Source organism: Carettochelys insculpta, chromosome 2 (assembly GCF_033958435.1).
Source record: "Carettochelys insculpta isolate YL-2023 chromosome 2, ASM3395843v1, whole genome shotgun sequence".
Lineage (NCBI taxonomy): Eukaryota > Metazoa > Chordata > Testudines > Carettochelyidae > Carettochelys > Carettochelys insculpta.
In genome coordinates, this window is record NC_134138.1 from 133,029,158 (window position 1) to 133,053,830 (window position 24,673).

A 24,673-nucleotide genomic window follows, 5' to 3' on the forward strand; every position below is an offset into this window, starting at 1 on the left:
TATTTGAGAAAATCTCTAACTGCACAGCTTGCACAACAGTGGCAGTGTATTTTTTTTTTCCTTTAAATCAGGGAACAGCATCTAGGTATTTCCTACTGGTCACTCATTCCTGACATTTTGAAGAAAAATTACTTTATATTATGTGGAATAGTAACAGAGATAGCCGTGCTAGTCTATATACTATCAAAACAAAAAAGCAGTCTAGTAGCAGTTTAAAGACTAACAAAATAATTTATTAGGTGATGCGCTTTCGTGGGACAGATCTGAAGAAGTGGGTCTGTCCCACGAAAGCTCATCACCTAATAAATTATTTTGTTAGTCTTTCAACTCCTACTGGACTGCCTTTTTGTTTTGATACTTTATATTATGGCTCCCCAAACTGGGGGGTGTGAAGAAATTCCAGGGAGGGCAAGAAGCAATCCCCCAATCATTCCTCTCACCCAAAGAAAGATCTGGCCTTCGTTTCCGGCTCTCAGCCCCTGCCATTTTACGTGGGCAACACAGTGCAGCCTCTGTAAAAAGCAGGCAGCTGGTGGGCTAACTGCCTCCTGCAAAGGTGAGTGAGTGTGGGTTGCGGGGGGAGGAGGAGGAGGAGGAGGATGGGTTAGATAGGGGGTGGGGGTGCCTGGCTCGGAGGGGGCTGGGGATGGGGTAAAAGCAGGGGCTGGTGGGGGTGCCTGGCTCGGAGGGAGGAGAGGGGCTCAGGCAGGTGCCTCGGGCGGCTGGCTCATGGCTGGGGTGAGTGGCTGGGGAAGCTGTCGGGTGGGTGGGCTGCTGGACCCGGCAGCATGGGGCTCAGACGGGCAGCTGTGGCAGTGCAGGGCTCAGATGGGTGGGTGGCTGGCATGGAGCTCAGGCAGCTGGCCAGCTGGGGCTGCATCAGGCATCTGCAAGGGGCCAGGCAAAACTACTTGTGCTTATTTTTAATTTTAAATAAGATTTTTATGTCACATTTTGTATTTCAAATAAAACACAAAATTGCATTTTTTGTTAAAATGGGGTTGGGTGATGGTAAAGAAGAAGTGGGGGTGATGTCAGGGTTTCTCAAAAATCAAAAGGGTGGCGTGATGCTGAAAAGTTTGGGAACCACTGCTTTAGACGACTGTGGAATAAATTCACTTCCTTCCAACCTGGTCGTTGCTATTAAAATTACCCAGAAATATCAAGTGAACTTCTCATTCTGTGAGGGAAGTGGCTGTTGAGTCTGGGTGCCTGCCTGGTTTCTGCTGGCATTTCCTCAGAATCTGAATCTGCTCATGGAATATTTTGACTTGGATACACCGGCATTCTCTGACTGCAAAACACTCCCTTTGACAGTCTCCATCCAACTCTTAGTAGTGTTTTTGACTCCACGGGAATAATCAGATTGATGTTTTGGTGAACAGGTGCATAATGTGTTTAGCACTGTTGCTATTGGAACAGTACTGTTTACTCCCAGTGACGACTAACCAAAATGAACTCTCCAAACCTGGGAATATGCACATCTTGAGAATTTTTCTGGGTTCACAGGGAAAAGAAAGGAGGGAAAAGGTCAGTGAGGGCAAATAAAGAAATTTTCAGTATGTGACTGCCGCTGCAAACTTCACTTTGTTTTGTCTTACTTGAGTTCTTTTTCTCCACAGGCTCCAATAGTAGAAACTTCTAGGCCCAGATCTTGGGCTGTTTCAGATCTACATCTTCATGCCCCTTGTCCCCATTACTGGAAAAGAGAAGAACAGCGTCAAACCTTTGCCCTGGCAGTTGAGATGTGTTGGGTTAGGTACTCCATATATGCCCCCTTTCTCCTGGCCAGGCCTTCTACTCTGGTCAGCTAATAAGGGAATAAAAAGACCTGGGGTGTGTTCCAAAGGATCTGGGGGTGCAATCTGCCTATTGACCACCCCTTTTGTAGCCCTTTGACACTTCCAGACTCGGGTACTACAGTTTCAGTGAGCTTGGTTTTTCGCTACCTTTCACCGTGAAGTCATATACGCTTGTGGAAATTGGGAATGATCCTCAGTGTGGGTAAACTGTCGTGTCTGAATTAATGCCAGTGGAGCCATGAATAGCAATAAAACAGCTGAAGGTCTGGCCCATGGGCTGGGTCTACACGTGCCCCTTTCTTTCGAAAGGGGCATGTTAATGAGCAGGTTTGAAAGATGCTAATGAGGCGCTGCAATGAATATACAGTGCCTCATTAGCATAATGGTGGCGGCGGCAATTCGAAAGTGCGGCCTTTCGAATCACGCGCCGCCCATGGAGATGGGACCTTCCAAAAGGACCACCCCCCCATTTTCAAATGTCCTTCTTCCAGTCACAGATAGGAAGGAAGAAGGGCTTTCGAAAACTAGGGGGGGCCCTATCGGAAGGTCCCATCTCCACGGGCGGCGCGCAATTCGAAAAGCTGCACTTTCAAATCGCCGCGGCCGCCATTATGTTAATGAGGCGCTGTATATTCATTGCAGTGCCTCATTAGCATCTTTCGAACCTGCTCATTAACATGCCCCTTTCGAATGGAAGGGGCATGTGTAGACCCAGCCATGGAGTGTAAAATGACACCACACTGGAAGAGCGCTGTTTTTGTGTCCTCTTTATACTCTTTACACAAATGGTGAGTATCTATACAGAGAGGGAAAATCTAAGGTGTGGGCTGAGTGATCTGGATGGAGGAAACCTGGTGTAGGGACAAGGTATGATGAACTTTATAGTCTCACTGTTAATTATTTGCTTATAAAACAAAATTGCAAGATTCTGTGTTGTGTTCAAAGTGTGTCTGAGGGCAGGTTTTGCAAAGTACCAGTTCAGTGGCTCGTTGACTTGGAGGGCTGTGGGAAACCTCATGTGCACTGAAAGCAATGGCAAAGCCCTGGTGTGTGTTATGGGCTCCTTGTGCGCTGGGAACTACCCTGTGATAGGGGACTCCTGTGGTTGGGAAAATCCATCTGCTTGGTTTTGTTCCTGGATTGCAACTTAGACTCTTTAAGGCCAGATTCTATCCGTAACTACCTCTGTCTGAGTAAGGTTGCAACAGTTCAATCCCACAAACCCAAGCACCCTTGCAATGCCCTTCTGTGGCTTCACACTTACCCCACCGCTTCCTTGAGACCTGCTCAGTCTATCCCTCTGTGCCCCAGCCTCACTGGGGTGCAGGTGTGGGCTTTGGGCTAAGGGGTTTAGAGTATGGGAGAGAGGCCCAGGCTGAGCTGGGGGACAGGTCGAGGTGCAAGGAGGAGGTGGAAGAGTTGGCCAGGTGGCATTTACCTTGGGTGAGTTTTGGAAGAGACCTGAATGTCTGGCTTCTTGGTTGAGGGTGGCTTTGTGTGCTGCTCCTACCTGCAGGCTCCGCTTCTGCAGCTCCCATTGGCTGGGAACAGAGGCCAATGAGAGCACCAGCGATGGCATTTGGGGCAGGGGCAGCTGGCAGAGACTCCTGGGCTGCCCTTGCACCTGAGAGCCAGATGGACATACTGGTTGCATTTGGGAGCCACAGTCAGGTAGGCTCTCTTAGGCCTGCTGCACCATCAACTGGACTTCTAGCAGCCTAATAATGTGTCTCGGCTTGGCTTCAGTAGCCACCATGAGATCAATTCTCAGACTCCCGATCAGCACAAGAGGGGTGACAACCCTGTTGAGATCTGGGTCCTAAGGTGAAGGTTAGTGTGTGTGGGAAATCATTGGAGTCAGACTCAAGAAATCCAGGTTGCACTTCTTGCTACTGCAGAGCAAAAAGCAGTCAAGTAGCACTTTAAAGACTAGCAAAATAGTTTATTAGGTGAGCTTTCGTGGGACAGACCCACTTCTTCAGACCATAGCCAGACCAGAACAGACTCCGTATTTAAGGCACAGAGAACCAAAAACAGTAAGCAAGGAGGACAAATCAGAAAAAGATAATCAAGGTGAGCAAATCAGAGAGTGGAGGGGTGTGGGGGAGGTCAAGAATTAGATTAAGCCAAGTATGCAGACGAGCCCCTATAGTGACTCAGAAAGTTCCCGTCCTGGTTTAAACCATGTGCTAATGTGCCGAATTTGAATATAAAAGCCAGCTCGGCTGCTTCCCTTTGAAGAACGGTGTGAAAATTCTTTTTCAGTAACACGCATACCTTTAGGTCATTAAGGTATTTAGAGCTTTAAGTTATGAACTATGCACAAAAATAATTATTAACAGAGCCTGAGTCAAAATCCATTGCATTTGTTTTCCATCAATGGAAAACTCTCCTTGACTTCGGTAGCCCACTGTCCATCATATCATGCTTATGTTACAGGATTATTTTAACAGGCAAATAAATACTTCTGTGTTGATTGGCCAAATCTCATTGCACAGCCTAGAGTTAATTTTTTTTCCCCAGTAGGCCCAAAAATTCACCTGATTCTGTCGCTGGGGTCAGGTTTGGGCTGGTCTAATGACAGTTCTTGGAAAATCTTTTACTTCAGTAAACCTAATTTTGTTTGACCCACCTCTTCCCTGTCCTCTTATCAAGTACCTTAAGTTGTGCTGCACTATCTGCAACATGTGCCTTTTGCATTTTACCTTAATTTTGTTTAATACCATCCTAGCCTGCAACTGGAAGTTAGAGATTGCAAAAAGAGCAGGAAACGCCAGTCACTTCTTATTGCTTTTCTGGAAATAGGAAGTTGGCATCTTTTTTTTTTTTTTTTGAACTTCCTGCAGACCAAAGGAACGAGAGCCTGGATCCCCATCTGGTCTCTTACATGAGCAGTTGTCAAGACTGGCAAACAGCATTTATTTATTTTTGTTTTTCTCAGAGTTTCTCCCTTGCATGCCTTCTCAAATCTTAAAAACTGTTAACCTATTCCAGATAACAGCCTGAATTCTCAGGCTAGGCTACCTCCTGTCACATTCGCAGCCACCCATTCTTCCGTATCATCTTGATTGCCCCTTGCAGGATTCATCTGCTTTACATATTTATTTCCAATTCTCAGCTTTGTCTATATGCCTCCTCTCCTGGATCTGTCTAACACAATTCACTAAATACAGCCCTGCAAATTCATGTACCACCTCAGTAGGGCAACCATATCTCCCTGTCCCAAATATGGGACAGGGAGATGTGGGTGGAAGGGGTGGCTCCTCCTGGCTACACCAAGCCCTGGGGAGCTGGTGCCCCCACCCCGCCTCCCCCAATCCCTAGGGAAGCGGTGGCTGCAGGTGCTTCTGGTCCCAGAGCCCTGGGGAAGCAGCAACTGTGGGTGTTTCTGGCCCCACCCGCAGCCCCGAGGGCTTAAATATGGGACAACGTGTCCCTTTTAAAAAATAAGTTGGGATGCCTTTTTGGCATCACAGATATGGGACCGTCCTGCCCTATACGGGAAGGTCGGTCACCCTCTCCTCTGCCCTCCCCGAGTAAAATGGGCAAGGAAGTTGGGGGTGGGAATGAAGAGACATCTCCTGGTGCTTTTATGCAGATATGTCTCCACTCATGCTTGACTGCGTCTGCACCTTTATGACACTTCTGTTGTCGTGCTTGTGGATTTTCACACCCCATTTGTTTTTTATTAATATTATGAGTGTTGTCTCAGCCTTTCAGAGCTTGCTGTCAGATTGGCACCATTCAGCGTTATTAATCATAATTTCAGTTGCGTTTGCCTGGATGTCTGATTCCATTGTCATGTTCTCCCATTCCTTCAGAGTCCTAAGGGGACCTCTGACAGCTTTTCTGGCTCTTCTTTGTCAGCACCTTTCGCGTGGCTGTCACTCCATAATCCGAGCACCTACCGATAAAAGAATGTTTCTGACTGAGGCTGAAGTCAGTAATGGCCTCATATGCAACTGGGCAAGCTGCATAGCCTGTGCAAACATCTGCTCTAGGAAGAGTCCAGCCTAACTAACCTTTGGACCAACCAAGTTCATCTTGGATAACTCAGTACCTTTTGCCTGATTTAGGAAGCACATTGATCACAAACTCTAAGGCGCTCATTTAGATAATAGATGTCCTATGCCAAAGAGGCTCTCAGTTGGAACACTAACCCTTGACACATTCATTAAACTGAAACGGTACATAAACGTAAGATCTCATGTGATTTGCTGTCTGTCCTCACCCAACACTCGCTTAGTGAGCCAAACAGGTGGTAGCTGTTCCCCTATTTAATTCTGACTACAGGGGATGTCTTACTTTTTTTTATAGTTGAGCTGTGCTAGAATGAATGAGTACTGTGCAGCTTCAGTTTAGTCTGAGGTAAAATTATTCATGTTGCTGCCATTACACCAAATGTTGCCCCTTCAATATGATGTCAGAAACTCTGATGCAGTAGAAGCCAAGAGGGTAGACAATAGTAGTAAGTATATTTAACTCATTCTTTGAGATGTTCCTAAGCAGTCTTTACCTGGATATGAATTGACACGCTAGCTGGAACATGCAAAGTAAACTTGTGATCACATTTTGAGGCTTTGGATGGAGAAGAAGCTTGTTCTTATTTTGTTTCATTCAACACCAGAAACACTTATGATCTTGCGTATGTATAATGCATATGGCTGTAAATAAGATGACATTTAAAAATGCGCACTCAGGAGTGTCATTTCCAGGGTTAAGCACTGCCTACAACAGTTTATCATTTGCTATCATTAGAAAATCTCCTGCAAATAATGTCACTTCTACTTCTTTCATTAGACTTTTTACGACGTGTGGTGCACCTAGAGTTACAGTTTTCTGAGGTTTTGTGTTCTGTCCTGTTCTCTTTACATTGCTCTTAATTTTCCAGACATTTAATATATTTTGGGATGAAAATTTCTTAGTCTGGTTTCTGCCTGAATGTGACTTTTATTTTTTTTTTAAGTTCTGAATTTTTCACCCGTTTCTATGCCTGCAGCAGCTTAAATAGTGCACAGGCAAATTAGGGCAGAAATAAGACACCGAGTCTCTGAAGTGGTGATAATACTTGTGATGTGACTACAACAGGGCTGACAGCCACTGGGACAAGATGGGGCACAGCTGCACACCTTGGGAAGGGGAGGAGCCTCAGGGAGAAGGGGTGTGGCCAAGGGTAGTCAGCCCTTAGCACCAACTGGAGCACAGCAGTGGGTCACCCCATCCCTCAGATGCTACATGGAGTGATGCTCTCACGGCATTTCCAAGGGGCCCAGAGCTCCTGACTGCTGCTACTGGAGCTCTGGGCTCCTTTGAAATATCAGGCCATACACTTGCTCCCTGTGTCTCCTCATTTCCTGCCCACCCCCGTCTGTTGGCCTGTGTGACTACAGTACTGGACATCAGTGTGGTTGTCTGGGTGTCAGTCTAATCACGGAGTGCCAGATCTGCTGCTGGTGCAAATTATCCTAGCTCAGCTGACTGTAATGGAATGGTATCAATTTGCAACAAGCGAGCATGTGACCCTGCTGTGCAAATTTTGTCTTTGGATGCATCAGGTACTGGCCACTGCCAGAGGCAGGACACAGGAATGGATGAGCTGATGGTCTAATCCTGTCTTGCCAGCCTTTGTTTCTCACAATTCGTTGTCTCTGGGATAGTCACTGTAATGTTGCACACTAAATAGGGTATTCTGACATGTATGAATTGTAAAGCGAATGGGGGAGCAGATGTTAGGGGAAAATAATCTTTCTCACAGCCACAAACCTTGGCTGATTACTCAAGCTTGGGAAACTACTAGAGGAAAGGTGCAAAGGTTGTTGTGCAAATGTGTGTATTGTCATTGATCTATTAGTGCGGACTAGGAAATAATGTACTTGAAAAGTTTTCTCCACAAACATGTGCACCCTGGCTCCTTTAAAGAATATTCTTAAATACAATGAAATGGGCTGGGACAGGAATGTATAACGAATTTGTCAGAGTAATCTGTCACCTTTTTCTGTGGCTGTGCCTACACTAGAGGGTTTTATCAACAAACCCGCGGAGCGTCCACATTAAAAGTGTGTTCTGTCAACATACTGTCAACAAAATTGAGCACTTTTGTCAACCGCCTTCTGCCTCACCCTGAGGAGGCAGAACTCTTATCTTGATGGAATCTGTTGGAAAAAAAAGTGTTGTGGATGCTCTGGGTGTGCCTTCTGTCAAGAGACAGAACTTCCATATCCTTGTTGGCTGTGCTTCCGGTTGGCTGCTATCTGTCACCTTTTTCTGTGGCTGTGCCTACACTAGAGGGTTTTATCAACAAACCCGCGGAGCGTCCACATTAAAAGTGTGTTTTGTCAACATACTGTCAACAAAATTGAGCACTTTTGTCAACCGCCTTCTGCCTCACCCTGAGGAGGCAGAACTCTTACCTTGATGGAATCTGTTGGGGAAAAAAAAGTGTTGTGGATGCTCTGGGTGTGCCTTCTGTCAAGAGACAGAACTTCCATATCCTTGTTGGCTGTGCTTCCGGTTGGCTGCTCTGTCGAGAGAGCAGCCAAGCAGTCCAGCCACTTCTGTTAACAGAGCAGATCAACAGAGGGATCTGCTTTTGTGTCTGGCTTGGATATGTCGACAGAAGTTTAGTTAGAAGATGTCTGCCAGCAGTAACTTCTGTCGACAGAGTGCTGTAGTGTAGACATAGTCTGAGAGATTTTTATATTAAAGGTAATATATATATTTAGATTTCTGTTAAGCATTTGGCTTGGTACTGTATGATGTTTTGATTAAAAAACCATTAGTGTTCTATAAAAAGGACACAGCACATATTAAATGGATTATATCTTGGCTAACTGACAAATCTCAAACTATAGTGATAAACAGGCAGTTGTTACTGAGCGGGTGTGGTGCTAATGGGGTCCCATAGGGATTAGTATTTGGCCCTATGCTATGCAGTGATTTTGTTTTCCTCAAGGTCATGGATAAAAACATCACTGAAAGTTTGCAAGTGACACAAGGGTTGCGGGAATGGTAAGTAATGAAGATGATGATGGAGAAAAGAGCTAGGGAGTTGGGTCAGCTGGATGCAAGCAAACACTTGGTGTTTTAGTGCTGTCAAATGTCAGGACAGAGAGTAGGTCATACTGCAGGACTGAGGATTCTATGCTGGGAAGGAGTGACTCTGAAGTAGGGTGACCACATTGTCCTATGGCAAATATGGGACGCTGGCCTCCAGGGAGGGGGCAGGAGCTGCTGTCCCATGTCAGGGCTCCTTGGCAATGGGGGCTGCTGCTCTAGAGTGAGGCATCAGCGATGAGGGCTCTGCATCCTCCAGTGTGTATGGGGGTGTGTGTGTGTGCCAGGGATGGAGGGGAGTGGAGGATGGGAGCTTCAGAAGTCCCTAGTGTGGGGTGTTCCAAAGCCTCTCAGTGGTGATGTCAGGGGAGGGGTGGCAGGGAATGAAGCGGAAGCTGCCTCCCTGAGTCATGAGAGGCCAAGGAATGAGTCAGCTGACCTGTGGAGGGGCTCCCTGGCAGCAGGCGCTGCCTCCTCTAAGTGTAGGGCACCAGGGAATGAGGCAGCTGCCCCACTGTGGATTTTGCTGGCAGCAGGGGCTGCCACCATGGGGTGCCAGGGAATGGGGCAGCTGCCCCATGGAGGAGCTCCCCTGTAGCCAGAGGTGCTGCCGCAAGGTGCAGAAATCCAGGGAACAAGGCTGCCACCCTAAGACGCAGGATGCCAGGGAACAGGAGCCTTGCAAACTACTGGACAATTGGCCCATTTTCTTAGTGAGACAGTTTCACCTCCTCCGAAAACAATTTGGCATGAGGGTGGATAATCAGGTGCGCGTGGGCTGACAATGTGATGCGCAAGTAGGAATGCAGGTTATTGTATTTCTGTGTTTTGGCAATGACATGACATTACTGGAATATTGGGTTCCAGTTCTGGTGCTTGCAATTTAAGACAGATGGTGTTAAATGGAGCCAGTTCAGAGAAGTCATAAGAATTATTAAAGGATTGTAAAACATTCTTTGTATAGATAGATTAGTTCCTTGTGCCTATTAGCTTAAGGAAAAGAAGGCGAAGGGTTGGCTTGAGCACATGTTGAGTGCCTATGTGAGGAATAAAAATCTGAAAATGGGCTCTTCAGGGTAGTAGACAAAAGCATTGCAAGATCAAATGGTTGGAAGCTTAAGTTAGACAAATTCAGATTGGAAATGAGGTGCAGTTTTTTAACAGTGAGTGTAATTACCCATTGGCACACTTTACTGGGGGTTGTGGTGGATTCTCTGAATTCTTATTTGAAGTATAGCATGTCCTTAGCAAAACATCCATTCTTGATTTTTAAATTGCTTTTAATAGAGAAGCCCAAAAATCAGTGTTATACAGTAGGTCACGTGCTCATAGTGGTCCCTTCTGTGGTTAAATCTATGAAAAGTATCAATATTCCCACCCCACTGTCAGAAACACCACAACATCAAAGGCAAAGAAAACAAAAAAAACCGTGGCACAGCAGTGAAGGAAGCAAGTGATCCTTAAAATATTGAAGTAAGAAATAGATGGAAACTTCAAAGACTCCTCTTGAAAAGTAAATAGAACCGGTGCAATGCTACAGAACAGTATTAATAAACGTATTCTTTAATATAGTGTATTAGCATATTGCTATGCACGCTGTTTTCCAGCCTTGGGTCATATGCAGCTTTGCAGTCTTGAAGTAAATTTCCATTGACATTATTGGGCTAAATTTTCAAATGAAAGCACCTCCGCTCTGCCCACAAAGTTATAAAGCTCTTACAGTTATATAGAGAAGTAATGTTGCTGAAAAACAGGCAGCGGCCCTTCTCCTACCCCCACGCCACTTTATTTGGGCACCAACAGGCCTTTTTTTTTTGCTGGGATGATTTCTAGGGGTGCCCAGGAGTGAGTCACCTTGTTACATCCTAGCCTCAATGAGAGCAAGATGCATTCTTGCTTAACTGGGTCCCTGACACCACCAGTCTGTTAGCCACTCAGTCTTCTGATAACTCTTTCAGCTTTTGCTTTGCCTTGCAAGGTTAACAAGGTGCACCTCAACCCCTTTAAAGTGTGCTCCTCTGTACAGACCAGTGTCTCAGGCTGGACACTCACAGAAATTAGTGGTTAATCTATTCCCAGAGGAACAGTGCACACATTAGCTTGCTTGAGTCAACTGACTATTGGATCCAATGGAACCTGACAGCACTGAGGTATATCTGCAGTGAAAATAGTCATAGATTTATTATCAAAAGCTGAGATTCAAGCGAGAGTGAATAAGGATCATGATGGAAACACTACTGTTTACCTGTAAAGCAGAAGTATAACATGTTTCTTATAACCTAAACTTAACTATATCAGATTAAAACCTTTCTCTAAAGCAGTTTATCTCACCTAAAGTTATTCCCCAGCCTCTCCAGTTAGTGTGGCTGGGAATCCCCCATTTATGAAGGCAGAAAGGCCTGTCCTTTTTGCGTCTGCAATGAAGGATAATGCTTCTCTGTGTATTCCAGAATTCATTTTGTTTGTTGCAGAGTCCTGCAGCTTGTTCCCTGGTGTGCTGGCTCCATGTCAGTAAAATGGGGCTCTCGCTCAGTGTCCCCTATAAGCTGGGTGCTTGTGTAGTCACTCAGAAGAGATTCAAGTGCCTCCTAGCCAATCATTAGAGTGCCCACATCTAGGATTATTGTTTCTACTGGTGATGTATATTTGCATATGCCTGGGTGCCCATAAAAATAATTTATTCTGCATGTGGATGGAAAAGATCAGAGAGAACCTCTCTCTCACTATGCTCACTTACTGTGCATAATCTACTAAGGCAGGCAGGTGAGTAGACAGCTTTGTCTGGCAAAAACCTGTATGCTTACTCATCCTGAGACAGTCTCAGATACATACAACTCCATAAATATCATCCTTAAATGTGTCTCACAATGATTGAGTGTCAATATGACATACTTTTATTATTAGAAACCTCTCTTGACCCTCAAGTTTTATCAAGTTCATTGTTTGTCAGGCCTCTCTAGTTAACTGTTACAGAACAGTGGTCTCTTTGTAAGGTGGTATTGAGAGGTTTTTAGAGTCACATCAGTGCATGCATGTGTTTTACTGGCATAATCTAGGTACCTACCTAGAAAAAATATTCTTTTATCTCAGGTGCAGACTTAGTAGTAGACAGAAATAGTTAAGAATTCTTTAAGGGGTTAGAGGCTTACGTGAAAATTAAGGTACAAAAAGTTATAGGAAATTCTAAACATGTGTTAAGTGAAAAGCTGGGCTCGGGGGTGGAGTTTGACTCTAGCCTCCATTTTTGTGGGCATAACCTGCTGTTGTAAAATGGTGTTTGGTGATTACATATACCTACAAAAATGGAAGCTCAGTAAAGACTGCTCTGAAAACTTGACTGTGGAAAGTACACTCATTGTAAGAGATTCAGATTCTCTTCTCCTGCATTTTGTTTGATCTTCCCAGTTAACCTTTTTCTCATTTGAATTTTTCATTTCTTTCAGATACCAAAAGATTAAAGTCAGATGCTCATCTACAACCTGCGTAATCGTTGTCCTTCGCTGGTGAGATCAAAGGAGGAAGACTCAGGAAGAGAGGATCTGCACCAGGCTTCAGATTTTGGGCTATACAGCAAGAGTCTGTAAAATACTCAGTTTTTTCCCTTTTAGGTCCACAATGGAAACACTCTCCCAGGACTCTCTGCTGGAATGTCAAATTTGTTTCCATTATTACAGCCCCCGACGGAGGCCCAAGTTGCTGGACTGTAAGCATACCTGCTGTTCTGTTTGCCTGCAGCAGATGAGGACAAGCCAGAAGGACCTGAGATGTCCCTGGTGCCGAGGTGTCACTAAATTGCCACCAGGATTTTCTGTATCCCAGCTGCCCGATGACCCAGAGGTCATTGCAGTGATTGCAATTCCCCATGCTTCAGAGCACACTCCAGTCTTCATTAAACTTCCTAGCAATGGGTGCTACATGTTGCCCTTGCCCATCTCCAAGGAGAGAGCACTCTTGCCAGGAGACATTGGCTGTCGCCTCCTGCCGGGTAGCCAGCAAAAGTCTGTCACTGTGATGACCATCCCAACTGAGCAGCAGCCCCTGCAAGCAGGAGTCCCTCAGGAAGTTGGAGAGGAGGAGCAAGACAGGAGGGGTGTTGTGAAAAGCTCCACCTGGTCGGGTGTTTGCACTGTGATCTTGGTGGCATGTGTCTTGGTCTTTCTTCTTGGCATTGTCCTACACAATATGTCTTGCATTTCCAAGCGTTTCACTGTGATTTCCTGCGGCTGAAAAGGGTTTGCTCCCTCAGTACCCTGAGATAATTTAGGGGTTGCAGAGATGGTGGAGGTGGTGGTGGTGACAGGCTCAAGTAGGAGATGACGTGCTGGAACAGTGACCAATTACTACAGAACGCTTGATGCTGGACAGCTATTTGACAATCTGAAGGCAGCCCTAAAAGGCAAAATGTGAGACTCCTCAGCAGAGTACAGAGAAAATCGTAATGAGCATCTGATGGTAACAGCATTGAGGAAAACTGCATGAGTCACCATCCTCATTGGTCAGATGGATTGTAACTCCCAATGATTTTAATCATGTTATGAGATTAGACATCCACTTAGCTGGTTATAGCGTAAAAGTATATGATATGATCACTCTGTCTCTAAAAGCAGTAGATTAAAATCAAGATGCTTTCTATGTAGGTAGAATTGAACATAAGAATCAGTGTAAGGCTCGGTAAAGATATTCCAACGCCAGTACGTACATATATATTTTTTTTTTTAATGGGAGTGAGAGGGAACTGTAAGAAAAAAAATCATTTAGCTAGTGAGGCTTTTATATATGTGAAATTGCACATTAATATAAGTTAGGAAGTTGCATAATAGTTTTGAAAAGGAAACCTTTTACAAATGATTGTGTTTCATTTGAGAGATGTTCTGTCATATACTTTCATTTTGTTTCCACTGTAGTGAAGTGTCTTTTAAAAGTGTTTTTCTTAAAGCAAGAGCCAAGCAGAGGAGCAATAAAGTAATGAAGGAGGGCTACCTAAAAATGCAGCCAAAACCCTGATGTGTTAGCCCTGTTGGGAAGTATGGCCTTGAAGTGTAAATTCTGGGACATGCTATGTCACCTCTGGTCTCAAGGGTCTGGCCTCCCTGGGGATAAGTGAAGGGATGGATTACAAAAAAGGACATTGTTCCTGCAAAAATATTTGTTTTTCTTAGAATGTGAAACCAGCTTTGCCTCATTGTTCAGTTATAGTTGCATCTGTGTCATTATTATGTAAATGGATGACTATGGATGCCTGACCAGAAATTGAGATCTCATTGTGCCAACCATTGTACGAATATCTAGCACGAGACAGTTCTCCCCTCAAAGGGTTACTGCTTTAGACAGATGAGGCCAATTGTGGGAAACAGGTAGCAAGAGCTAAGGGACTTGCTGAAGATCACAAATCTGGTCAATGGCAGAGCTGGGAACAGACTCCAGGGATTATGAGTTCAAGACTGGTTCTTGATCCACTGGACCATGGTGCCTCTCCTAAAGCCCTGGAGTCTCTCCGGTGTGAAAGTTGTGCAAAATTATAACCCTTTCAGTGGTATGAACCTTGTTTCCCATAAGGCCAAATTTGAAGCTACCAAGAGAAAGTGGTGTATATTTTAACCAAACGTTGATATTATAAAGCCCATGTGACTGCAATTCATTTCTTATAATACTGGTGCTAACACCGCACTTGAAAAGAAAATTCATAGTGTTTTGTGGGACATCTCGTGAGGTAATATATTCGGCGTGAGTAAGGGTATCAGAATCTGACTAGCAGCAGGGGTTTGTCTGGATGTTAAGGCTCAGTGTGGGAGGTGTGGCAGACAGAGCTCTAAGGCAGCAAAACCTATTGGTTTTTCCTGATTTTTATATTGTTACTATGAAGCATGTGCAGTTACATGTGTGGAAGCCCAATGAACAATGACCTCTCACCTATTACTAATATTGTAATAGTTAATTTGAGATCACTCTTTCCCATATAATATCCACAAAGAACCTTGTTCCAGCTGATTTAGGCTTGTAAAAGAAATCAATGGTACGCCAATGTAACAGAGAAAGATGTGGTTCATTATGGACACGATTCTCATTTGAAAATAAAATAGAGCATATGTTTTCCTTAGCACCAGATTCTCCTCTTTTTCCCCTCCTCTTCCCCTTAATAACTACTTTAAAGAAGGACATGTGTGTCTCTGGTGGTGAAGTTAGCTTATATAAGGTTACACATGAAGGACAAGCGCCTAGTATACTGTGCCTGTTTTTATCTGCTGCCATTTGTCTGGGCACAGCAAAGAGAATACCCTAGAGGCTCAGTTGACACACATGATGCCTCCTTTTTCCATGTAAGAAGAGCATATGCAGAACCATATGCAGTATGCAGAGAATCTGGTTTATACAGTAAATGCTTGTAATAAACTTTTTGCTCATGGACCTCATTGAAAGTGGGGTAGGAAGGAATATAAATTCCAAACACATGTGGTGTTAAAATTGGTATTGTATCATCATCATCATCATCATAGAAGGAAAACTCTTGTTTACTTCCACATTGCATATTAGTATGTAGTGGAGTGTAAGGCCCCCCCTCCATTTCTGACTCCATAAGACTCCATCCCGGTATACGTTTGGGGGGGCACGACACAGCTCTACTGCCTTTCCCCTTGTAATCCTCTACCCTTGTGGCATGTGAGGGAGGGTGTGGGTGTGAAATGTTAGTGTATCAGAAAGACCACTTAACATCAATTGTTTTTGCACTCATGGACCAAAAGTGTAAGTGACTAGACAAGATGCAAGACAGTGATGTAGAAGACCTGAAGAGCGCCAATAACATTAACATTGGGATGACCGCAAAGTGCTCTTGACAAAGTAGGTTCTCTTGATTTTGGTTTTGTTTTTCAAATGTCTCTCATAAAAGGAGCTGGTTTTCCTTCCCTGCAAGAAGAATGTAATTGGAAGGGAAAACCAGATATTAGATTAAAATGGAACACTACGTAACTCATTACATAATAGGCAAACATGGGGTTTAATTTGGTATTAATGATGTAGGCATCATCTGACTAGAACACCATACTGTATTTCTTAACACAGCGCATTGTTGTATTTACATGAGTTTCTTATACTGCTAGAGCCTCCTGAAATGAGTGCCTGACCTAATTTCTGATTCCAACATTCATCTGCTTTTATAGCCTTTGTGCGAGTAGAATACATAAAACCTGAAGATATTTTTGTGTGTTGACTCCTATTCAAAAATGTAGTTTTATGGAGGAAGTTTCTTTTTTGCTTTAAGCAGTGTGACTATCATTTAAATATAGCAACCTTCATATCATGTTAGATCAGTTTTATGCTGATGCGTGCAGAAATGTGCTGTAGTATATTGCAAAGCACAGTGTTAGAGCGTTTTACAATGAGGTTAATATTCATACTTTAAAATGTAGTGTAATCAATTCCCTGTTTTATTCCTCAGTCCAATACCTGGCTTTCAGAAGGGAGACGGCTATATACAGCGATTGTCGTTGCAAAATGTGCTAGAGCAATTATTCCTAGGGGAAAAATGCATTTAAACTTGTATTGTATGCCATTGCTGCACCAATCTCATGCCAAAATAATCAGCTGCTGGGTAGGTTCTTAATCCTTGTATATCGGGAACATTTTAGATCACTACTCAACTCTTCAAGAAGGTGCAAAAACTTATTTTTTCGTAATAGTTGAGCAAGCATTATTAGTACTAAATCTTATCTTGAGTTATTTATGTACCTGAAGTTTTTTGCCAAATCATCCTTTATGAAGGGCTGTTAGCTTGTTTGACACATAGTATGTTGTCTTTTTTTCTTTTAAAGGCCTTTGCTTCAGGTTTTGGCTTGTGCTCTGCTGGGTGACAAATAGGATTCATTCTGTCAAGGTTAGTTCAGTGAATTTTAAAAATTCAGAATATGCAACTTTTGGGTTGTGGGATTTCTTAGAAAATGGTATGTTAGTTACTGATCATGCTTGAATGATATGGAAAGAAGGATGGGTAGTTTTCCAAAAGGAGCAATCATGGGTCTAAAGTTTCATCTTTATTAATGAAGGTTGGTGTGTATAAAATATTATCAGGAAAAGTGAATACATTGAGAGTTATGGTTTCTTTTGTCCTTCACCTTTTAGAATCGTAGAACACTAGAACTGGAAGGGACCTCAAGAGGTCATCAAGTCCAGTTACCTGCCCTCTTGGAAGGACCAAACACCATGTAGATCATCCCCGATAAGCGTCTGTCTAACCTGCTCTTAAATATCTCCAGTGATGGAGATTCCACAACCTCCCTAGGTAACTTATTCCAGTGTTTAACCACCCTGACAACTAGCAAGTTTTTCCTAATGTCTAATCTAAACCTCCCTTGCTGCAGTTTAAGCACATTGCTCCTTGTCCTGTCCTATCAGATGCCAAGGAGAACAATTTTTCTCTCTCCTTCTTGTAACCCTCTGAGGTACTTGAAAACTGCTATCATATCCTCTATAAATCTTCTCTTTTCTAAACTAAAAAACCCAGTTCTTTCAGTCTTCCCTCATAGTTCATGTTCTCTAGAACTGTAATCATTCTTGTTGCTCTTCTTTGGACCTTCTCCAATTTCTCCACATCTTTCTTGAACTGTGGTGCCCAGAACTGGACACAGTATTCCAGTTGAGGCCTAATGAGTGCTGAGTAGAGCGGAAGAGTGACTTCTCGTGTCTTGTCCACAACACTCCTGTTAATGCATCCCAGAATCATGGTTTGCTTTTTTTGCAACAGCATCACACTGACTCATATTTAGCTTGTGGTCCACTATGACCCCTAAATTCCTTTCCTCAGTACTTCTTCCTAAACAGTTGCTTCCCATTCTATATGTATGAAGCTGATTTTCTTCCTAAGTGGAGTACTTTGCATTTGTCCTTATTAAACTTCATCTGGTTTACCTCAGACCATTTCTCCACTTTGTCCAGATCATTCTGAATTATGAGCCTGTCCTTCAAAGCAGTTGCAACCCCTCCCAGCTTGGTATCATCTACAAACTTAAGCATACTCTCTATGCCAATATCTAAATTGTTGATGAAGGTATTGAATAGAACCAGTCCCAAAACAGATCCCTGCAGAACCCTACTTGTTATGCTCATCCATCGTGACTGTGAACCATTAATAACTATTCTCTGAGAACGATTATCCAGCCAGTTATGCACCCACCTTATAGTGGCCCCATCTAAGTTGTATTTGCTTGGTTTATTGATAAGAACATCATGTGAGACCATGTCAAATGCCCTACTAAAGTCTAGGTATACCACATCCACTGCCTCTCCTTTATCCACAAGACTTGTTATCCTGTCAAAAAAAGCTATCAGACTGGTCTGGCATGATTTGTTCTTTACAAGTCCATGCTGGCTGTTACCTACCTTATTTTCATCCAGATGTTTGCAAATGAATTCCCTAATTATTTGCTCCATTATCTTTCCCAGCACAGACGTTAAACTGACTGGTCTGTAGTTTCCTGGGTTATTCTTTTTCCCTTTTTATAGATGGGCACTATGTTTGCCCTTTTCCAGTCTTCTGAAATCTCTCCTGACTTCCAGGACTTCTCAAAGATAATAGCTAAAGGATCAGAAACCTCTTCTATCAGCTCCTTAAGTATTCCAGGATGCATTTCATCAGGCCCTGGTAACTTAAAGGCATCTAATTTTTCTAAGAAATTCTTAACTTTGTTCTTTTATATATTTTTATCCTCTAAACATATGCCCTTCCCACTAGCATGCATTATGTTAGGCATTTTTGCATCAGCCTTCTTGGTGAAGTCTGAAACAAAGTCACTAAGCACCTCTGCCATTTCCAAGTTTCCTGATATTGTTTTCCCCCTCCTCACTGAGTACTGGGCCTACCCTGTCCTTGGGCTTCCTTTTGCTTCAAATATATTTATAGAATGACTTCTTGTTGCCCTTTATGCCTCTAGCTAATTTGCACTTGTTCTGTGCCTTGGCCTGTCAAATCGTGCCCCTGCATACATGCATTGTTTGCTTATATACATCTTCTGTAATTTCTCCTACTTTCCACTTTTTATACAACTCCTTTTTGATTTGGAGACCATGCAAGATCTCCTGGCTAAGCCAAGGTGGTCTTTTACCATACTTTCTAGCTTTCCTATGCAGCAGTATAGTTTTGCTTTTGGGCCCTTAATTACCCTTTGAAAAACTGCTAATTCTCCTCAGTTATTTTTTCTCTTAATCTTGCTTCCCATGGGACCTTACCCTACCAGCTCTCAGAATTTACCAAAATTTGCCTTTGTGAAATCCATTGTCTCTATTTTGCTGTTCTGCCTTTCACTATTGCTTGAAATTGTGAGGAAAAAAAAAATTGTCATCCATGAAGTATAGTGAGTGATTCAGTGGAATTACTCTGCATTTACACTGGTGTAACCAAAAGTAGCATTTGGCGAAGTTCGTCGCAGTGAATTTTAAGCATATGTTGTGGCAAGTTTTCAAAATGGGTAAGGGAGGTGTGTGGACCATTTTGTTTAAATAGTTAATGTATTTCCTACTCAGTTAATAAGTAGAGCCCCACCAAGAATTTCTTTTGTTTTCAGGTGATTTTTAAATCTGTCAGTGAATGTATTCCTTATGAAAGTGAGCTGTTGACTGGCATTGGCTTGAACGTGTGTTGTGCAGGCAGGTATGTGTCACCTCCCCTTCTCCCTGAATCATGCCAGTGCTCCTTAATCCAGATCAGCCAAAACCCATTCTCCCTCTAATATTAGAAGCATGAGGTTTTCCTTGAATGGAGATTTAGGCATGTAACACACCCCTGGCAAAATTAAGTAAACAGGGCTAAGACGAGAACTAACAGTTTTTCACCTGTAACTGGTACCAGTGGTGCCAGAACAAGGGAAGTGTGGGGGCAGGAGGCCATGGCCCTTTCATTTAGCCTGTTTGTTTTTCACCATGGTGGGCCCTGCCCTGTCTCCTCCTTTTTCCCCTCTCCATGGCTCCACCCCATCCCCTTCCCCCCCGCCCCCGCCAGCCAGATAAGCTGCTGAGGGTGCCTGGCTGGGGTATCTGGGCAGCTGTGGGAGCCATACAGACTCTCCTGCTGCCTGCCCAGGAGCAGCCCATGGCAGATGGAGGGGGAGGGTTCATATCAATTCCCACTGTTGCCTGCACAGCTTTTACCCTGACCAGGCTCTGGGAAGGGGGTGGGGAGTTGCAGCTGGTAAGAGCTGTGAAGATAGGTATGGAGTAGCCACAATGAAACCTCTATCTGTCCAAGAGCAGCCCGCAGCACCTTTACTCAGACCTCCCTGAGGGTGCCTTGTGAGGATGGGGTCTAGCAGTGATAGGCCTGGGGAGAAAGAGGATAGGTGAGACCTCGGAGGGGCAGGGCACTTGAACCCTCCACATTTGGAAGAGCTCTGCCACCCCTGGTACATGATTTTGAATCTATTACAGGACTCAACTTGATCTGGAATTTTTTTCCTGTTCCACTAAGATAACCTTCTGACCTTATCAGCGATGGCCAGAACCACAGTCTGAGACCTGAATAGATGTCTGTATTTCAATTCAATACTGTATTACAGCACATTAAGTAATTCAAAAGACATTCATATATCTAATACATGCGCTTAGTGGAATGCTGTCTTAGCCTGACAGTGTATATGGTTTGAAATATTGGGTTTTCTTTTGCTGGGGAGTGCATGGTGACAAAAGCATTCATCTAGGAGGCTACTGGAAGGATTCATATACAGTAAAAGTAAAGATCTTTATGGGAGAGTATTTAGCAGGGCAAGAGTCTACTGAAATGTTGCAATGGGATTACAGCATATTAATGATTCTTACTTTTCATGACACAGTCCTTAGGCCTGACAGCCAGAATGGCGTTTCATTTTTTTCTTTCATTTTAACACTTCATACAGTATTGACCCAACTCAAGCTACACTGCTTGTTTCACACTTCAAGTTGATCAGCATAGCTGACATTTGTGAAGCTGCCCTTAGCATCTTTAGCAAATGAACATTGATGTGTTGTCTCAGCAGTTGAAGCGTAAAGCCTAATAAATGTTCAAGGAATGCATTTTGTAAGTATTTCTCCAAACATTAGAAGCATTTCTCCGGGATTAGACTGCATTCACAGCTGGAAGAAGCTATTTGTCCCAAGCCCATAGCACTTTTACACACCTGCATTAATATCCCATTGAAACCAATATGCATAAAAGGTAAAGTGAGGACATAGGTGTGTGTATGGGAGCATGAGTCAGAGGAGGTTTGGGAAGCTTGTGTGAGCATGTGCATACACAGAGCAGAGCTCAGAAGATTCTCTTGTGACCTAGGACTGATTGGAACATTAGTAACAAAAAATGCACAAAGGGTTGTTGGTGGTGTTTGCACACCCTGAAGCAGCTTCTTTGTTGTGGAGTAGTCCACGACTCTGCTTCAGTTTCTTGTGATAAGCTGCCTCTCTCTCTCCCTTTGCCCTGGCTGCAGCCCCTCCTCTCCCCACCCACACACTGAAGTTCCTGGATCCCTTTGGGACTTTCCAGTTTGTATCTATGCTGGACTGAGTGCTGCCTCCTGGCCTGTTGCTCAGTTAATTGGCTCCTCACCTTCTGTTGGCTTGAGGACTGTACAGTGCCTGACCTTAGATGAGGCCCTGGAGTTTGGACAGCTGGAAGATTGGGTTTGAAAGCGTTAGGGACTCACCAACTGAGCAAACACGAAGGTTATTTGAGTCTGGATATTGTCAAAGCTCATGAAATTAGCAGGGAGCTGGAATGCATGAAGATATATTTAACTGAGTTGACTGAGATGGTGATTTGTGGGGTGAAGGGATGTGGAGCAGGGGTAAAGTGTGAATGGAAAGATGATCAGGCAGTAGCTTGGTTTGGGTATTTGTGGTAAGCAGAGAAATTTTATCTAGCAAATTTGAGCTGAATTAGGTTACTTATTACTAATGCATGGGAGTTGGATGATTTGTCATATTTTGGCAATTGTTTTCTTTCCAATAAAGAAATTTGCAAACTGTTGAGCGTTCTGAACAACTCTTAAATCCTGGGAATAGCATGAGTTACGAGCATACTTCTATTGACCACCACATGTATGGAAAGCAGATGGTCATGTCCCAGTGTAAAAATAAATGTAACTGACAAAATTGTCAAGAAAAAGCCAGAAAAACTCCCCAAAGCTCTTTCGCCATTCCGTGTTAATGTTACTGTCATGCCTGTTTGATTTTAAGAAGTTATTGAGCTGAGGACAAAGGTAGTACTGCTGTACTTCATGTTTGTATATAAGAAAAAGTAGGGTTGTATAAGAGAGCTAGGGTTTTCTGTCTCTTTTCAAGTTGATGTAAAATATGCTAATTGGAAAGGTCAGGTAGCCACTTGCTCAAGAGTATTTACCTGCGTATTAAGAATTTTAATATATTTCTGATGTGATTGCATCAGTTAGTCTTGTAAATTTCCATCACCTATCCCTAATAGCATTCATCGACTCGTTCTGAATTTCTGTGGTGGGATCTCTTACAGAAGGTTCTGAGGTCTGGATCAAGATCTGAAAACTTGTTTTGATTTGTGAGGTTGCTTGACTTCAGATTCAAACTTCACTTCATTCCAAACCTGAATTGTAGATAGTCATTAAGGAATTACAAATTGATTGTCCTATTACAAGATTCTGTTTATTTCATATGTCTCAGATCATTGGTCAGAAACTCACAAATGTGTTGTAGCTGGTCTTTTTTCTTCTGATGGAATAAAGGAGATAAATTATTAACCTTTTTGTGAAAGTTGCTGATTCCACTCCCTAGACAGATGGTATGGTATGTTAGAAAGTGGAGCTGATAAATGGATTTAAAAATAAACTAGCATCTATTTGTCCAAAATATTTTTGAGACAATCGACTGGCTGAATTGCATATGTATAATTTCACATTTAAATAATTTGGTATTATGGACGTGAATGAATGCATCTCTAACTCTAAAATATGCTCAAGATTTTTTTTTGAGAACTTAGGCCCTGCGAGAGCTCCTATGCATTGAGTTAAGCCAATCAGATGAACTCAGGCATTCAATACATGCGTTAGTGCTTTCCTGCTGGGGTGGATTTAAGCATGGGCTCAGGTGCCTTATTGAGTCATTTTGAATGATTCTCAAATGCATATAAACAGCTTTGCTTTGAAGAAAAACAATTTTAACTTTGAAAATTAGAAGTAGAATTAACAGGGTTTGAGTAGAACTCTTCAGACATTTTCTGGTGCAACACTTTTTTAAAAAACTGGAAAATGGTGATTCATTAACATTAAAACATTTTGTATTAGTTTCCATCCCAATTGCCTGCTTCTTGGGCTGCTCCAAAACCAGGATTCTCATAGCCTTAGGACCCTTAGCTTCTAGGCTTCCCTAGCTTCTTGTTACTCTGGGAAGCTTGGGGAACCTCATCAGTTTTGTTTTGAATAAGTCCAGATGGAATTTTGATTACTTTTTTTAAAACTACAGTCATAGACTTCCTGCACTCCATGGGAAATTTTGAGATCACAAGTTTTTTGTTCTGATCCAAAACAGAATTTTAAGAAATGTGTTGTTGTTTTTTTTGTTTTTTTTTCCCTGGGCTTTGTCTTCCAATCAGTATGATTTTTCAAACCTTTGAATTCAGAGGCTTATATTAGCATACCAAAGAATTTTTTAATTTCCTATAAGGTCTATTTTTAACTGCTCATCATACACATCGCAAAACATAGTCAAGTCGCGCCCCCCCCCCCAAAAAAAAAAAAAAAAAAAAGTGACAAATAACAAAGCCGTGGAGAAATAAATTTAATTCTGGTGTTTTTCTTGCTGGGATGAACTGCTAAGGCACATACTAAATCTATTGGTTGATATAGGTGAATCTCTGCTTAATGCTGATAGTTGCTAAACTGAACCTGTAAGTTTCTCCCCCACCCACTTTGGATTAGACAAGACAAAACAGGCCTACTATATATCTGGATTTAGCAGGGTGGGGAAATGTTACTGCTGCTGAATGTAATATTGCTGTATACAAATTATTGCAACATTTGGTGTCTTTGGGTCAGCCATCTGGACAGGCAGGACACAGGACAAACATTTAACAACTCTTGCAAAGTCACGTATCCTGTGGAATGCTGTCAAGATTAACCGATAATGTTAAAACAAGACAACCAGATACTGCCTGTATTTGTTGCTAGTTATGTTGGCTGCATCTGGCTGTGTTTGGTTTGAGTCTTTCTGCTTCTGTCTTTTACAACAGGAACACACACACAAATTCTTCATTACATGAATGCAGTCTTTCTCCTTTTCTGGCCTATTTTTAGGCCATGAATTTATCTGTAAATTTGCCTCTCTGATGATAAATGACCCATAAATAAGTTCCAGACTTTTTTATACTGCAACATTTTGAATGATGATGAAGAAAAATAATGGAAGCAGTGTATTACAGAATGGAAAGCCTCACCAATGCACTTAATGAAGTTGTATTTGCAATAATCTGTTCTTCCATCATCAGACCCATCATCTGTTTAAACAAATTTCAGTATTTCATCCTTGAAATGACCCCAATTTTTCTTTAAAATTTTTTTTCCCCTAAAGATTTTGCCTTTAAAAATAGTACAGGAGCTGTAGTTGGAAAATACGCAAGCTTTAAAAAAAATTAGTTTATCAGTGGTGAGTAAGTATTTTACTTATTTTGGGGGGTGGGGACATGGAAATTTATGAGGAGTTTCAGATATATGTGCGTTCTTCTGTTTGCAATCCACCATAAATACTGTAATAGCTGAAAATTCTCTCTCCCAAATTATCACATGTTGCCAATTACATTTAAAATGCCTGGTGAAAAGTGGGAGAATTATTATGGGATA

At 42.8% G+C, this 24,673-nt stretch overlaps 1 protein-coding gene across 3 annotated transcripts in view; it reads left to right on the forward strand.

The window, feature by feature from the left end:
* Positions 1–19,677, forward strand: part of RNF152 (ring finger protein 152) — a 59,191-nt gene extending 39,514 nt beyond the window's left edge. The window contains exons 3-4 of one of the 3 annotated variants that reach the window (XR_012644205.1): positions 12,299–17,130; positions 19,409–19,677. Coding sequence is in view for 1 of the 3 variants with exons in the window: in XM_074985947.1 (XP_074842048.1) it covers positions 12,471–13,082 (612 nt within the window). In the remaining 2 variants the exon portion in view is untranslated. Of the gene's footprint in view, positions 1–12,298 lie in introns of all 3 variants that reach the window. The other 2 variants (XR_012644204.1, XM_074985947.1) reach the window with 2 other exon arrangements.
* The last annotated feature ends 4,996 nt before the right edge of the window (positions 19,678–24,673 follow it).